Source organism: Scyliorhinus torazame, chromosome 19, assembly GCF_047496885.1.
Source record: "Scyliorhinus torazame isolate Kashiwa2021f chromosome 19, sScyTor2.1, whole genome shotgun sequence".
Taxonomy (NCBI): Eukaryota; Metazoa; Chordata; class Chondrichthyes; order Carcharhiniformes; family Scyliorhinidae; genus Scyliorhinus; species Scyliorhinus torazame.
The window spans coordinates 91,911,899-91,929,741 of NC_092725.1; the positions used below are offsets into that span (position 1 = coordinate 91,911,899).

General features: G+C 45.4%; 2 protein-coding genes across 11 annotated transcripts in view; one reads left to right on the forward strand and one right to left on the reverse strand.

Annotated features, from left to right (window-relative positions):
* The window catches only part of ppp1r12a (protein phosphatase 1, regulatory subunit 12A), a 353,486-nt gene extending 347,895 nt beyond the window's left edge, over positions 1-5,591 (reverse strand). For all 10 annotated transcript variants that reach the window (XM_072484743.1, XM_072484740.1, XM_072484746.1 and 7 more), the window contains exon 1: positions 5,305-5,591. In XM_072484743.1, the coding sequence (XP_072340844.1) occupies positions 5,305-5,535 (231 nt within the window). In that variant the 5' untranslated portion in view covers positions 5,536-5,591. The remainder of the gene's footprint in view (positions 1-5,304) is intronic.
* Positions 5,592-5,696: 105 nt separating this feature from the next.
* The window catches only part of depdc4 (DEP domain containing 4), a 132,735-nt gene continuing 120,588 nt past the window's right edge, over positions 5,697-17,843 (forward strand). Inside the window, exon 1 of the mRNA XM_072484753.1 lies at positions 5,697-5,806. The gene's annotated coding sequence lies outside the window, so the exon portion shown is untranslated. The remainder of the gene's footprint in view (positions 5,807-17,843) is intronic.

Here is a 17,843-nt window from a genome sequence, read left to right on the forward strand (position 1 = left end):
AATTACAGGCCAATCAGTAACATCATTGGTAGGGAAATTATCGGAAGAAATTCTGATGGAGAGAATTAATTCCCACCTGGAGCGAAATGAATTAATCAAGGAAGTCAGCATGGCTTTCCCAGGGGAAGTCCAACAAATTTAACCAAATTGTTTGAGGTGGTGACGTGGTACATAGAAGAGGGCAGTACAGTTTATGTAGTCTACATGGACTTCAGTAAGGTTTTTGACAAGGTCCTGTATGGGAGACTAATCAATGATAATCCAGGGCAATTTGGCAAAGAGAGTCCAAAATTGGCTCAGTGGCAGGAGGCAGAGGGTGATGGGTGAAGGTTATTTTTGTGATTGGAAAGGGCAGCATGGTGGCACAAGCGGTTAGCACGGTTGGCTTACGGCGCCGAGGTCCCAGGTTCGATCATGGCTCTGGGTCACTGTCCATGTGGAGTTTGCACATTCTCCCCGTGTTTGCGTGGGTTTCACCCCCACAACCCAAAAGATGTGCAGGATAGGTGGATTGGCCACGCTAAATTGCCCCTTAATTGGAAAAAATGAATTGGATACTCTAAAAAAAAATTTAAAAATTGTGATTGGAAGCCTGTGTCCAGTGGTGTGCCATAGGCATTGATGGTCCCTTACTGTTCGCAGTGTACATTAATGATCTCGACCTGAATGTGGGGGGTATGATCAGTAAGTTCGCAGATGACACAAAAACTTTTAATGCCTTAAACAGTAAGGAGGAAAGCCTTAGATTACAGGATGCTAGAGACAGGCTGGTCAGATAGGCAGAACCGTGGCAAATGGAATTTAACCCTGAAAAGTGTGAGGTGATGCATTTAGGGAGGACTACTAAAGCCAGGGAATGCACCATATATGTCAGAATACTAGGAAATACAGAGAACCAGAGGGATCTTGGGGAGTATGTCAAAGGTCCCTGAAGGCAGTTAGATTAGGTGGCTAAGGCCTTTAGTACCCGGGGCATAGAACGTAAGAGCAGGGAGGTTATAATGGAGCTGTATAAAACACACATTAGGCCACAGCTAGAGTACGGTGTGCAGTTCGATTACACTAGAAAGAGTGCAGAGGAGGTTCACCAGGATCCTGTCTGGACTGGAGCATGTCAGTGATGAAGAGGCAAGTTAGGCTGGTGTTGTTTTTCTAGAGCAGAGAAGGCTGAAAGGGGACCTAATAGAGGTGTACAAAATTATGAGATAGAGATAGTAAGACATTCCCCCTTAGTTGAGGGATGAATGACCAGGTGCCATACATTTAAGGTTAAAGGCAAGAGATTTAGTGGGGATTTGAGGAAAATCTCTCTCACCCAGAGATGGTGAGAATCTGGAATTCACTGTCCAAAAGGGTGGTAGAGGTGGGAACCCTCAATATTTGAGAACCATTTCGTTGAGCACTTGAAACGCCATAGCATACAAGGCTACAGGCCAAATGCTGGAAAATAGGATTAGAATAGATGTGTTTGTTAGCTTACAGAGACGATGGGCCAAAGAGCCTCTTTCTGTGCTATGACTCTAACATGTATCAAATACCTCAAGGAGGGTGAAGCACGGCAGTACAGTGGTTAGCACTGCTGCCTCAAGCCACCGAAGGTTCAATCCCGGGTCACTGTCTGTGTGGTGTTTCACATTTTCCCTGTATCAGAGTGGGTCTCACCCCTACATCCCAGAGATGCGCACGCTAAAATTGTATCTTAATTGAAATAGTGTTTTTCAATTCAAAAATTACCTCATGGATTTAAAAAAAGAAATAGAGTTGTGTTCAAATACGAGGCAGAAGTCCACAGCAAAGAATTTAAAGGGCTGGAAAATGCACAGTAACTTCATTGAAGCCTACTTGTGACAATAAGCGATTATTATTATTATATCCCGAACAGGTGCCAGAGTGTGGCGACTAGGTGGTTTTCACAGTAACTTTGTTGCAGTGCTAATGGAAGCCAACTTGTGACACTGATAAAGATTATAAAAACCTATCCAGTCCAAAAAGCTGACACTGGGTTCAGTGGTGTACCTCAGTGTCACAAGTTGGCTTACTGCAACAAAGTTACTATGAAAACCGCCTAGTCGCCACACTCCAGATTCAGTGATGTACCTCGCCACACTCCTGGATTCAGTGGTGTACCTCAGTAACTCAACCGATACTATATCATGTACCTGAATTTGAGAATGTAATATCAAATCTGACACTGAACTCGTCTGTTGGGCACTGGCACACCCAACTCTTCTACGATGCTGAAGCCTGGACGAGTTATAGTCACCACTTCAAGGTCTGAGAACCAAGGTCTTATTGGATCTTGCAAAGCAAACGGGAGAACAAAAGGACAAGCATGAGCACAAGACACAAAAATGCCAAGATTAAAGGCCGTGATAATCTCACATCAGCCGAGATGGACAGGATGCAGTGTCAGATTCCCTCATTCAGGACTGCCCAATATGTTTTGTACACAACTACACCAGGGAACCTGCTCACACAGAACCAAAGTAAATATATCAAAGACCATCTGTTTTGTTAATAATTTAAATGCCCAAATCTTTTTTTTCCCCAATAAAGGGGCAATTTAGGATGGCCAGTCCACCTATCTTGCACATCTTTGGGTTGTGGGAGCGAGACCCTCGCAGACACAGGGGTGGGGGTGTGAAAACTCCACACGGACAGTGACCCGGGGCTGGGATCGAACCCGGGTTCTCGGCACCATGAGGCAGCAGTGCTAACCACTGCACCACAGCGCCATCCTTTCAAGTGCAAGACAATCTTAACGCCTCTTTGAAGGTCTGCTCTGTTAGCATCAACACATGGGAAACAAATGCCCAATTGCAACCAAATTGGCGATTCATCAAAAACAATCGTGTCAAGACCATCCAATCAGCAAGAGCAGCCACCAAAGCAGAAAGATGGCTCATGCCAACAATCCGCCACCACCTCTTCCCAACTGACATATTCAATATGGGAGAGCCTGTAAGGTTCGGATGGGGCTCATTTGCCATCTTAGCCAACACATCTCACTTAAAGCCAGCCATCTGCAGGAAGATTCATCATTGACATATGAGCAATATCTAACTATGGATAGTAAACTGTGTCTAATGTTTAGAAACCTCAACATTAAGTCCATTGCAAGGTAGAGAAGTTGAACCAGTAAAGTAATCCCTCTCAGATTTAAAAACAAAGGACCTCTGCATCGAAAAAAAATGTCCTTAACATGGATGGTCAAAACTAGCTTCACTGCATTCTTCTGAACTACGGAAGATGTATTAGATTTGCTGCAATAACTTCTTGCTGCCAGTATAAAAGTAGAAACTTCTTGTACTTTCTTATCAATTCTACTTTTCAACAAGATGTGCATCCTCAATTAGAGGTCATTTCAAACCTGGCAGCTAAGGAATGCATCCACTCCTAAACCATTGTTTCCATTGTCTGTCATTTCAGGAATGTACACTGCAAAGCATGGCAGGGTGGAATGCAACCGCCCATCTGAGATCATCAGAATATGCATTGTGCAGTGCATACTGAGAATCATACGTCCCTATACTCCAAGCTTAATTTACCTTTAAAGAGAAATGTTCAATATATTTTTATATACATATCTATTTTTCCATAAAAATAACTTCTCTATTCTACGCCTGCTGTCATCTTGGAATGTCAGGTACAGAAGACTGTGCTGTTGAACAATTTCGTTTTGGAAGTCCAACATGTTTTTCAGATTAGTCGTCTTGAAACATTAAATTACAAGATTAGGAGGAATTTGTCAAACTTCCAGATAGGTGCTTGTATGCTATATGTTATGTAACCAGGTTAACATCAATGTAGATGATACATGCCTGAACCTTGGCTCAAATCATTATTAACCATGGAGCAAGTGTGAATCTTCAGTATACAAACAAAGTTAATCACATTTTTCAATGTACGGGTAATGAGATTAGAAAATAAATACTTGCATGAACTTTGATCACAGAGGACACAATGACAACTTCTATCAGCAACAAAAGACAAAGACACACATCTAAAGCACTAAGATAGTTAGATTCCACGGCTGTTGGCTGATCTCAGGGTTTTGACAAGTTGCAAAATTTACCAGCTTTTCTGCCACATTTAGCATCATTGACAGACTGTTGTACAATCCCTGGTAGATACGGGACTTGTTATTTGTTCAGTGCTCATTTCTCAGCATCACGGTCAAATTCAATAATTAGAACTATTCTTTCAAGATAGCAAAGCAACCAGCCTTCATGACAACAATCTAAAACAAAGTGACAAACTATAGTATGCATCAGAAACACAGCCGAGTGCACGAGATCCATTTGCATCATTTCAATACAGCCCAAGTTCAATTTCACAGGGGCGAAAATAACACTCAATCACAGCATTTTCATCAATAAAAGAAAATTAAACGTTAAGTATCACTATAGAACCTACTTGCAAACAAATGAATAAAATACTGGATATGCTACACACGGGCTTCAACAGTCTTCACAACCCCCCCCACCCCACCACCAAAAAAAAACAATTCCCTAAGCAGTGCAAACTTTATGATCACACAAACGGTGCAATTCATAAACCTACACTTGTGGTGCAACAAGGTGGTTTAAGTGGTGACCAAAGGAGCTGACATTCAGCCTGAAAACGTTCAACTTTCTAACTGCTGACACCCAAATTCAGCGCAACAGTTTTGGAAACTCAAGCTTTCGATCTCCACTGTGGCAGCGATATTGGCTCAGACAACGAGAATGGGGATCGAAATCTGCAGTGCAAATGTGTCATGCCCGAAACCAACCCTCATGCAAAGGGTGGCAACTTCAATCCAGAGACATTGTTCTTGTCCAGCTCCCTGGCAAAGTGACTGGCAAAACATCTCCTCCTTGTAGGGGTGAACCCCGGTCACCCAAAGCAAATGTCACATCTTAACCTGGAGCGGCGGGGGGGGGGGGGGGGGGGGGGTAGAGCAGGGAAGCAGGGAGGAGAGATGGGGATTTGGAGGGGGGGCCTGGGGAAGGAACGGTGGTGAGGGGGGCGTGGGGGTAGGCATGGGGGGGGGGGGGGGAGCGGGTGTGGTGCCCAGCTTTTTTTTGGGGGGGGGGGGGGGGGGAAGAGGGGAGAGAGAGAAGACGAAGAGGGTGTACGGGGGAAGAGAACCGGCTGGAAGCTGGCGAGGACAGGTAGGGAAATTGGGAGGCAGTGAGCCGGAGGGGATGAGGGGGTTAATCTCCGCCTCCCGAGTCCCCGGAACCGATGGAGCTGAAGGACCACGGCCCGATTTTCCGGGCCTGGTGCCAGTCCGCGGCCGGTTCCTCTCCCCTTCCTCACCTGGTGCAGGGCGGTCAGTCCGTCCACATTAGCGTAGTTAATGTCCGAGCCGCGATCCAGAAGCTTCTTCACCTCATCCGTGTCCCCGCTCGAGCAGGCAGCCAGGAACACAGCGCCATCGTCAAACTTGACCTTGGTTTTCTTCTTCTTGAGGACGGGCGGCTCCAGCTCGGTCTCGGAGCCCAACCAGCGCTTCAACTGCTCATTCCGCTTCTGTTTAGCGTCCGCCATCTTGCGTGGGCCGTCTCCCTCCGGCTATCCCATCGCCCTGGGAGCCATGGCGCCGCTCATCTGCATAATCCCGCGAGAGCTGGAGGCCCGGCTCGGCTCGTTCATGTCATCGGCCGGGGGAGTGGGGAGGTGACGTCACGAGACTCTTGGGCAGATTGCTCTCAGTTGGAAGATACAATTTGGGTAAAGAACATGGAGAGATAATGGGGATAATTCTAAAAGGTTTGCAGGAGCAAAGAGGATTACCACACGTGTGCAGAAGTCATTCAAGGTAACAGGTGGCAGGGCATGTTGAGAATATAGGAAGTGCTGTATAAAACGCTCGCTCGGTTACAGCACCGTGTGCAGTTCTGGTCGCCACACCAGAGGAAAGATGTGATTGCACTGCAGAGGGTGCAGAGTAGAAGCACCACGAGGTTAATGATAATCTTTATTGTCAAATAGGCTTAGATTAAGAAATGCAATGAAGTTACTGTGAAAGGATGCCTGGGCTGGAGCATTTCAACAATGAAGCCAGGCTGGGGTTCTCTTTCGCACAGAGAAGGATGAGGGCAGACCTCATTGAGGTCTTCATCGTAGAATCCCTGCAGTGAAGTGCAGAGTCTACGCTGATCCCTCAAAAGAGTACCCCACACCCAAGCCCAATCCCTGCTCCAGCCCTGTATCCCCACCCAACCTCTGGACACTAAGGGGCAATTTAACATGGCCGATCCACCTAACCTGCACATCTTTGGACTGGGGTCTTGAGGGACATTGATAGGGTAGATGGGAAGAAACTATTCCCCTTGGTAGAGGGGCCCAAAACCAGGGGGCATAGATTTACAGCAAGGTGCAGGGGATTTGAGGAAAACTCTTCACCCAGAGGTTGTAGGGAATCTATGAGCCATTGCCGGAAAGGATGGTAGAGGAGCAAACATCACAACATTTAAGAAATTCTAGCTAGAGCAGAGGTTGGGGTTATTTTCCTTGGAACAAAGAAGGCTGATAGGTGACTTAACTGGGGTGTACAAAAATATGAGGGGAAGAGACAGAATGGACAGGATAAAATTGTTCCCCTTGTTGGAGAATTCTAGAACCGGGACATAGATTCAAGATAAGAGGCAGAAGGTGTAGAGGGGACATGAGGGAGAACTTTTTTTTACACCGAGAGTAGTGGGAGTCTGGAATTCGCTGCCCGAGTTAGTTCGGAAGTGGAGACCCAGAGGCCAAAATGAATAACCTCACACTTATCCACATTTAACTTCATCTGCCAGATTTTGGCCAGTCTCCTAGCCTAGCTATATATGTCTGTAAAATCTGTATCTCCTCTTCACTGCCTACTTTACCACCTATTTTAGTATAATCTGCAAATTTTGCTCTGTTACACTCTGTCCCTGCTTGTAGATCATTTATATAGATTGTAAACAGTTGAGGTCGGAGGACTGAACCCTTCAGCACCCCACTAGTTACAGTCCACCAGCCAGAGAAGGACCGATTTAACCTAACCTTCTGCTTTCTGTAGTCAGCTGATCGTCGACCCAATTTAGTAGTGTGCTCCCTGCGATCTCACCTTCTGGATTAATCTTTTATGCACGGAGATGTCAACAATTTTGGAACTTGCAAATAGGAGGAGAGTGGGCACTACGCATGCACATGAAAGGAAAAACAACATTCTGGACCCATGCAAATCGGGACATGGTGCACTCGGATATGGAATAATCCCATGGAACAAGGTACGGTTGGTCACTCCACCTCCACTATCTGGAAAGTCAAGGGCAGCGGTTGCCTGTAAGTTCTCTTCAAGCCACACACATCCTCCCTTGGAACTATGGGTGCAATTTATCAGGTGAAAAAAGGGTTTGGGGCACATTTAGCAGGGTGTTTCTTTTTTTTAAAATAAATTTAGAGAACACAATTCATTTTTTCCAATTAAGTAGCAATTTAGCTTGGCCAATCCACCTAGCCTGCACATCTTTTTGGATTGTGGGGGCGAAACCCACGCAAACACGGGGAGAATGTAGGGAATTTAGGGAAAGCACGGTAGCACAAGTGGATAGCACTGTGGCTTCACAGCACAAGGGTCCCAGGTTCGATTCCCCACTGGGTCACTGTCTGTGCGGAGTCTGCACGTGCTCCCCGTGTCTCCGTGGGTTTCCTCCGGGTTCTCCGGTTTCCTCCCACAGTCCAAAGACGTGCAGGTTAGGTGGATTGGCCATGATAAATTGCCCTTAGTGACCAAAAGATTAGGAGGGGTTGTGGGGATAGGGTGGAGGTGAGGGCTTGAGTGGGTCGGTGCAGACTCAATGGGCCGAATGGCCTCCTTCTGCACTGTATGTTCTATGTTCTAATGTGCAAACTCCACACGGACAGTGACTCAGAGCCAGGATCGAACCTGGGCCCTCGGCGCTGTGAGGCAGCAGGGCTAACCCACTGTGCCACCGTGCTGCCCCTTTAACAGGGTGTTTCTTAGCGCTGAAAATTGCCACACTATCAAATGGGAATGTTTTTTCTTGGCTTCTGCGAGGAATGCCCCACCGATGCCGCCTTTACCTTCATTTCCTGCACTAAGAAGCTGAGCTTGACACTGCAGATCGGGGCACCATTTTTAAATGCTGCCCCGATCTCTGGACTTGCCCACTCCCCCACCGCAGCCTCCAAACACCCCCTGTGCCCCAACGTACCTGTTAGGGGGTCCTCGAGCACCCTTTCACACCAACTCATATGGGCAGGGCACTTTTGCCTGATCCCTGGTAGCGCCAACCTGGCACCAGGCACCTTGGCACTGCCAAGATTCCCATGTGGCAGTGCCTGAGTGCCAGCGGGAGTGCCAGGGTACCACCCTGCCCAGGGCCCGACCACCCGGGGGCCTCCAGTGGCCTGGGAGACCCTCCCCAGGTGCCGTTATGCCTGGGTCATGTATGTGTGGACCAGTGCTAAACGGCGCCATGGTGAGGTCCCCAGGTGCGGGCATTCGATCCAAGGCCTTGGGAGAATCGGTGCAGGCATATTTAAATAAGTCTAATTGCTCACCAATGAAATATGAAAATCTGCTACCTGCCCAGTGAGGGCAAAATCTAGATCGCAAACCTTTTTTCAATTACCTATCTCACAACCAAGTGTGAGAACATAGAACAGTACAGCACAGAACAGGCCCTTCGGCCCTCGATGTTGTGCCGAACATTGTCCGAAACCAAGATCAAGCTATCCCACTCCCTGTCATTCTGGTGTGCTCCATGTGCCTATCCAATTACCGCTTGAAAGTTCCTAAAGTGTCTGACTCCACTATCACAGCAGGCAGTCCATTCCACACCCTAACCACTCTCTGAGTAAAGAACCTACCTCGGACATCCCTCCTATATCTCCCACCCTGAATCTTATAGTTATGCCCCATTGTAACAGCTACATCCACCCGAGGAAATAGCCTCTGAACGTCCACTCTATCGATCCCCCTCATTATCTTATAAACCTCTATTAATCTCAGGTGGAGGATGCGTCGGTCCGGACCCCGATTACCGGGCAGGCTGGATGGAGGGTTCCAGAGCTGGCAGAGGGCAGGAATTAGAAGGATGGGGGATCTGTATATAGATGGGAGCTTTCCCAGCTTGAAGGCGCTGGAGGATTAATTTAAACTACTACCAGGGAATGGTATTAGATATTTGCAAGTGCGAGACTTCCTGAGGAAACAGGTGTTGGCCTTCCCGCTACTGCCACCACGGGGGATACAGGATAGAGTAGTTTCCGGTACCTGGGTGGGGGAGGGGAAGGTGCTGGATATCTAACAGGAGCTGTTGGAGGCGGAGGAAACCGCGGTGGAGGAGCTTAACGGCAAGTGGGAGGACGAGCTAGGAGGAGAGTTAGAGGCGGGTCTATGGGAGGACACACTAGGCAGGGTCAATTCCTCCTCATATTAGGCTTAGCCTAATACAATTTAAGGTGGTCCACCGGGCACACATGATGGCGGCGAGGATGAGCAAGTTTTTCAGGTAGAAAATAGATGTGCGAGGTGTGCGGGAACCCCAGCAAACCAAGCCCACATGTTCTGGGCATGCCCGAAGCTCAGAGGGTTTTGGCAGGGGTTTGCGAAGGCAATGTCCACGGTGCTAGAAACACACGTGGTGCCGAGTTCAGAAGTGGCGATCTTTGGGGTGTCAGAAGACCCGGGAGTTCAGGGAGTGAAAGAGGCCGTCGTCCTGGTCTTTGCCTCCCTGGTAGCTCGGAGACGGATCCTTTTAATGTGGAGGGACTCGAAGCCCCCCCGAGTGTAGAGACCTGGGTTAGTGGCATGGCTGGGTTTCTCAGTCTTGAGAAAATAAAGTTTGCCTCAAGAGGGTCAATGTTGGGGTTCTCTTGGAGGTGGCAGCCGTTCGTCGACTTTCTCGGGGAAAATGAAAATGTCGGCAGAAGCAGCATTCTGAAGGCGGGGGGGAGCGGGCGGATAGGTGTTAGATGGTGGAGGTGTGTGAAGATTGGGTCAGGTGGGGAAATGTTTATTTTACCATGTTAATGTTATCGTTTTTGTTATAAAAAGTTTGCAAATACCTTAATAAAAATATTTTGAAACCTTTTGTAATCTCCCGATACGCAACACGGTAGCATAGTGGTCAGCACAATTGCTTCACAGCCCCAGTGTCCCAGGCTCGATTCCCGGTGTTGTTGCTGCCTCTTCCCTAACTCCTCCCATTGTGGAGTTTTATTAGATACCAGTGTGGGTGAGAGAGAGCAATGATAACATTATAGCCTCTGACGATTCTCTGACCTTCATGATATGAGAAATATCATGCTAGAAACTTACAAAGTTGCCCCTAAATTATTGGATTAGTCCAAATCTGTGTATTCTAGTGAACGTACTGAAAATATAAAACATTTTGATGTGGATTTAATAGGATAATTACACAACATGATAAAAATATCATATTTTATGATCAATAGTTTAAGAATTATAATTACCAATCCTTAGAGACATGCAGGATATATATGTAATTTTACATGTAAAAATAAATCCATGATTTAGAACCTTAAACCTCCATTTTAACATAAAGTGCTAGTGTGCAGGGATTGGCTGTTAATGTTCGGAGTCGATCTCTTTTGTGTCTCAATAATGTATTATTCTTACACCTTAACACTGAACAAACATCCTTTCAGATATGGGAATTACACAAGTGTCACATTCTTGATCAACGGTTTGGAATGTGAATCACTGCAGCAAAGGAGGGAGAAAAGTAGGCTAACCATGTTCTCTGAAATATGGGATGGGCTAGTGGGAGTTGACGGAAACAAGTACCTGGTGCCCTCGGCAATGACAAAATGGAAGGTAGCCATTCCCTTTTAGAGTACCCAACTTTTTTTTCCAATTAGGGACAATTTAGTGTGGCCAATCTACCTAACCTGCACATCTTTGGGTTGTGAGGGTGAAACCCACACAGAAACAAGGAGAATGTACAAACTCCACACAGACAGTGACCCGGGTCCTCCGTGCCATAGGCAGCAGTGCTAACCACTGCACCACCGTGCTGCCCCCAAGGTAGCCATCCACAGAAACTACAAAGACCACTTGTTTCCAAGACAGCGTATCAACCATCTTTCTTCTCGAGGGCAATCCCACAATGAAACAATCACAGTCCCAACACTGGAAACCTTCAAGATCCATCTTTAGATTATTTCCATTTAAAAGTTTGCATTATCAGAACTGCCATCTCAGCAGCTCGTGCCTGGTTTAACTCGTGCTACCCATATACATGTTGGTGGAATATGGTTATGAGTCTGTGACACCAACACAACCAAAGCAGAAGCAGATATGCTGAATTGTCATTTGCTTCAACTGGCAGAGTGATAGAAAGGCTATGGCTTTATTTAAAAATTCTCAACTTTTTTCTCATTCCAATGAAGGGGTTTGAGTGTTCAAATCCCTCTTTGCCTCCAGCCCCAGCCAAAACCCTTTTGTGCCTTCAACACATGCATCCCTCACTTTGCTCGCTCTAACACTGGTGGTCATGCCTTCCTTAAAACCTACTACTTTAACCAAGTTTTTTGGTTACTTCTCCCAATATCAGTGTAAATTTTTTTCTGATTGCACTCTTGTGAAATACCTTAAGATGCTTTCCCACGTTAAAAGTGGTCTAAAACTACAAGCTGTTGTGCGGCTAAAATGTCAGCTGTGGTTCACTAAGTAGCACTCTTGCCTCTGAGTCACAAGGTTCAAGTTCTACTCCAGGTCTTGAGCACAAAAATCTACATTGACACGCCAGTGCAGTACTGAGGAAGGACTTTACTGTTAGTGATGCCATTATTTGGATGAGATCTTAAACCAAGGCCCCATCTGCCTGTTTGGGTGATGTAAAATATCCCCTGGCACTATTTCAAAGAAACAGAGGGGAGTTCTCCCCGGAGTCCTGGTCAACATTTGTCTCTCAATTGACATCACACGAACATCTGTTATCATATCGCTCTTGGTGGGATCAAGCTGTGCACAAAATGGCTACTGCCTGTCCCACATTACAACAATGTCTATACTTCAAAAGTACTTAATTGGCTATTAAATGCTTTGCATTACCCAGTGGTTGTGAAAAGTGCACGTTTTTATTTTTATTTCGTCAAAGAGATCTTTGGGAAGTAGATCTAGACGACAGCAATGGGCGACACGGTGGAGTAGTGGTTAGCACTGCTGCCTCACGACGCCAAGGACCCGGGTTCAATCCCGGCCCCGGGTCTATGTCTGTGTGGAGTTTGCACATTCTCCTCACGTTTGTGTGGGTTACACCCCCACAAAGATGAGCAAATAGGTGTATTGGCTATGCTAAATTGCCCCTTAATTGAAAAAAAAAGAAGTGGGTATTCTTTTAAAAAATATATTTTTTTAAATTAAAGTTTTGCAAAGTTTTTCATAATAAATAGTAATAATCCTAACACAGCAAAATAGAGTGAACATTAACATAGTGCAAAAAGAGAATTATACAATAGCAATTGACTAGAAGTAGCCCCACGCGCCTCAGTCTTCCCACACCCTCCCAACGGAGCACTCACCCCCACTCCCCTATGGGTCGCTGCTGCTGCTGCTGACATTTTAATTTTCCCTGAGAAGTCATCGGACAGTATTATGCCCCCGCTCAACAGCAGCAGCTCTGTACACTTAGCAAAATTATTTACACACATAAGTAGGCATCTGTTCGTGGTGTTGTCATCCCTTGCTTCTCCCAGACGGAGTTCGTTGTCGTCTCGTGCGCACTTCCGCTTCTGCGGCCCTCCCGTCTTCCCTGTTTTCTCTGTTCCTGTGGATGTTAAACTTGTTAACTTTTTCCTGCCTCCCCCTCCCCCTCCCTGGCTCTCCTCTATTGTTCCCTGTCTCTTTCCTCTACCCCCCCCCCTCTCCCTGTTTCTGCCCCCCCCCCCCCCCCCCCCCCTCTCCTGTGATTCGCCTTTCCTTCCTCTTAGATTTAGCTGTCCCCCCCCACCCCCCCTTCCCGGTCTATCTCTCCCTCTCCCCTGTTTCTTGGCTACCTGGCTATTCTTCTGCTTGTTTGTTGGCCACAAACAGGTCTCGGAACAATTGGGTGAATGGCTCCCACGTTCTGTGGAAGCCGTTGTCTGACCCTCGGATGGCGAAATTGATTTCTCCATTTGGAGAGATTCCGAGAGGTCGGACAGCCAGTCTGCAGCTTTGGGTGGTGCTGCTGACCGCCAGCCGAACAGGATTCTACGGCGGGCGATCAGGGAGGCAAAGGCAAGGGCGTCCACCCTCCTCCCCAGGAATAGATCTGGCTGCTCTGAAACCCCGAAGACTGTCACTTTCGGGCATGGCTCCACCCTCACCCCCACCACCTTGCCTCGAAGAAGGCTGTCCAGTACTCCACAAGTCTGGGGCAGGACCAGAACATGTGGGTATGGTTGGCTGGGCCTCCTTGGCGCCGCTCACATCTGTAGAAGTGGGTATTCTAAATTTATTGTTAAAAATCTATATAACCGAAGGGTCACATTTTACAGGCAATTTAAAATAAACATGCCATGACATGCCTTCAAATAACAATGAGATTGTCTCAGGATTTGGTGGTTTATGAATAGACTGGATAAAAGAATATATGGTTCAGTAAAAAAGTTGCAGAAAGTATTAAACATAAAGAAAAAACATGTGTTGCGCAAAGACGAGTCGTAGGTCAGAAGACTGGAAATAATATAAAGAACATCAAAGAATGACCAAAAGATTGGTAAGGAGTGGAAATTAGAGGATGAGAGAAAGCTAGCTAGTATATAAAGTTAAATAATAACATATAATATAATGCAATACAATAATAATATATAAATATAATAAGAGTTTCTATTGATATTCAGATTTCTTTTCAGTTAACTAAGTGAGCGTTGGTCCTATGGATAGTGTACCTGAGGAATTCGAAGTGGAAAGTAGGATGATGATGGATAAATTAAACTGGTATTTTGAATCTATATTCACTTTCAAGGACACAAGTATAATCCCATAAATAGCTGTGAATCAGGACGTGGAAGGGAGGGAGGAACTTAGGAGAATTACAATCACCAGGGAACTGGAATTGAGCAAATTGTTGGGTCAGACGGCTGACAAATCCCCAGGTCCAGATGGACTTTACACTAAGACCTTAAAAGAAGTGGCTAATGAGATAGTTGATGCATTGGTTTTAATTTTTCAAACTTTCCTACATTTGGGGAAGGTTCTCCAATCTAACGTAAATGTAACTCCTTTATTCAAAAGGGAAAGGAGACAGAAAGCAGGAAACTACAGGCTAGTTAGCCTAACATCTGTCGTAGGGAAAATGTGAGAAGCCATTGTTAAAAGCAGGGCACTTGGAAAAATTCAAGACAGTCAGGCAGAGTCAATATGGTTTTGTGAAAGGGAAATCATGCTTAACCAATTTATTGGAGTTCTTTGAAGGAGTTACATGTACTGTGGATAAAAGAGAACTAGTAGATGTACTGTGCTTAGATTTCCAGAAAGCATTTGATGAGGTGCCACATCAAAGGTAATTGTGTAAAATAAAAGTTCATGGTGTGGGGTGTAACATATTAGCATGGATTGAAGATTGGTTAGCTGACAGAAAATAGAGAGTTGACATAAATTGGTCCTTTTCTGTTTGGCTTGATGTCACGAGTGGTGTGCCACAGGGATCAGTGTTGTGCCCTCAACCTTTTACGATTTATTTAAATGTCTTGGGATTGAAGGTATAATTTCTAAATTTGCTGACAACACTAAGATAGGTGGGAAAATAAATTGTGAAGAGGACATAAGGAGGCTACAAAGTGACATAGATGGGCTATGTGAGCGAACAAGGAGTTGGAGTATAATGTGGGCATACGTGAAATTGTGCATTTTGGCAGGAAGAATATATATCTGAATGGTCAGAGATGGCAGAAATTGCAGAGCGCAGATGCAGAGGGATCTGAGTGTCCTTGTGCATGAATCACAAAGGGCTAGTATACAGGGGAAGCATTTAGTTAGGATAGCTAATAGAAAGTTATCATTTGTTGTAAGAGGAATTGATTACAAAAGTAGGAAGGTTATGCTTTGGTTATATATAATATTGGTGAGACCACATCTGAAGTATTGTGTACAGTACTGGAAACAGTTCAGAGAAGGCTTACTGGACTAATGGCATGAATGCGCAGGTTGTCTTAGAAGGAAAGGTTGGAGAGGTTAGGTGTGTATCCAATGGAGTTTAGAACAGTAAGAGGTGACTTGTTCAAGACCTTCACAGTCCAGAGGGAATACCAGGATTGATCATGAGAGGATGTTTCATCTCGTTAGAGATTTTAGAACAAGGTTACTGTTTAAAAATAAGGCGTTGCGCATTTAAGACAAAGATAAGGAGAGTTTTTTTCTGAGAGGGTCGTGAGTCTCTGAAACTCTTCCTCAAAAGACAGTAGAAGCAGAGTCTTTGAATATTTTTAAGGCGGAGCTAGATTGATTCTTGATAAGAAAGGGGTGGAAGGTTATTGGGGGTAGGCAGGAATGTGGGGTTGAAGTTACAATCAGATCAGCCATGATCGTATTGAATGGCGGAATGGCGTACCCCTGCTTCTAGTTTATATGTTTGTATGACAACAAGAGGTAATAATCTTATTTCCCAAGCAGTCCCTATAGGATTCAGTTATAAAAAGAATGAACCTTGACAGAAGCTGTGTTTTAAAATAACTGCTGTTACACTCTGTAAAGAAATTTTCAGCCCGGAGCAAAGACCTGGAAAAACCCGTTTGTCCACTGTTGCTTGTCCGTCATTCTTATCCCGTCATGATCTAACTTAAAGTACTAGCTATCAATGGATTACTTTTTGAAGTGCAGTTTTTGTGCTTAAATTGCCTGAATGCAACCAAAGTTCACTTGCACAGATACAAAAAGATGTGTCCCACATGAATCTGGGTTACCTTGATCCTGTGCCAGAGAAAGCATAAAGAGAGGAGGGCATTATACTAAGCAGCTGATTGAGGGGGAAACTATTTTGTCCATGTGTTGCAGAGATGCCAATTTCACACAGGTCTCCTGATGAGGCCTGGAATGATCCTGTGACGAAAGAATGCAGGGCCATTGTGACCTTGAAGGCCACAGGCATCAGGTGCCCACCTTCACAATTGGGTGCACTGTCAGCAGCCAATGTGCCACAGGTTGCTGTGACCATCTCCCTGGACAGCAGGAGTCTTTGGACCCACTGGAACACTTTTATTTGCAAGTATGTGAACCTGGGCTAGTAGACTCGATTGGCTGCATGGTGTCTTTTCATCCGTCTACCTGTCAGCTTGCTGGAGCACAAGGCACAACCTTTCCTTGCCCAGCTGTCCTCCTCCACACTGGAAGACAAGCCTCCAAAATGGAGTACTCCCATTAAATTGAAAGTAAAATAAATGCAGCAACAATACCAAACTCTCCTTGACCCGTACAGTTCACTTGTAGAATTTGTACCTGCCTTTGTAGCCTTTCCCATTGAAAATCATAAAACCCACCGAATCTGCTTCCCATGTACCCATCATATTAAGACATGGGTGACATCAATATTCGGGTTAATGTGTTTTTAAAAATGCCAGGCGGACTGCTTATTTCAAAAACTGTCATCACATCAGATTTCACACATGCGCAGGACAACAGCAGACCTGATAAAACTCAGTTCAATAATTTGGGACAAAATGAATTGTCAGTTGGATAAATGCAAGTTCATTAAGAAAATGCGTTTGTTGAGGGCAAATCATGCTTAACTGACTTGCTGGAGTTTTATGAAGAGGTAACGGAGAACGTTGATGAGGACAATGATGTTGATCAGCCGTGTACAGACTTGGCATTTGTGCTGCACAAACTTGTGAGTTAAGTTATAGTTCACGGAATAAAAGTGACAATAGCATCATGGATACAAAACTGATTGAGTGACTGGAAACAAAAAACAGTTGTTAATGGTTGTGTTTTGGACTGGAGGAAGGTTTATAGTGGAGTTTCCCAGGGGTCAGGGTTGGAATACTTGCTCTTCCTGATACATATTAATGACCTAGACGTTGGTGACAAGGCACAATTTCAAATTTTGCAGATTATAGAAAACTTGGAAGCATTGTGAACTGTGAGGAGGATAAGTGCAGAACTTCAAAGGGACATAGACAAGTTGGGGGAATGGGTGGACAAGTGGCAGATGAAATTTCAAGTAGAGAAATGTGAAGTGATTAATTTTGGTAAGAACAATATAAAATAAAGGGTATAATTCTAACAAGGGTGCAGGAGCAAGAACCCGGGTGTATGTGTGCATAAATTATTAAAGATGGCAGAGCATGTTGAAAGAGCAATTAATAAAGTGAGCAGTAGCCTCAGCTTTATTGATAGGGGCATAAAGTAAAAGAGCGAGGAGGTTTTGTTAAACTTGTATAAAATACCGGTTCAACCTTCGCTGGAGTATTGGGTCGAATTCTTGGCGCCATACCTTAGGGATGATGTGAAAAGGGCAGCACGGTGGCACAAGTGGTTAGCACGGTTGCCTCACGGCCCCAAGGTCCCAGGTTCGATTCCGGCTCTGGGCCACTGTCCATGTGGAGTTTGCACATTCTCCCCGTGTTAGCGTGGGTTTCGCCCCCACAACCCAAAATATGTGCAGGCTAGGTGGATTGGCCACGCTAAATTGCCCCTTAATTGGAAAAAAATGAATTGGATACTCTTAAATTTTTTAAAAAAGGAATGATGTAAAGGCATTAGAAGATGCAGCAAAGATTCATGAGAATGATCCCAGGGATGAGGAACTTCACTTACACCGATAGATTGGAGAAGTTAGGACCATTTCACTGAGGTGTTTAATAGAGGTGTTCAAAAACATGAGGGGTCAGAGCAGATAGGGGAAAAAGTC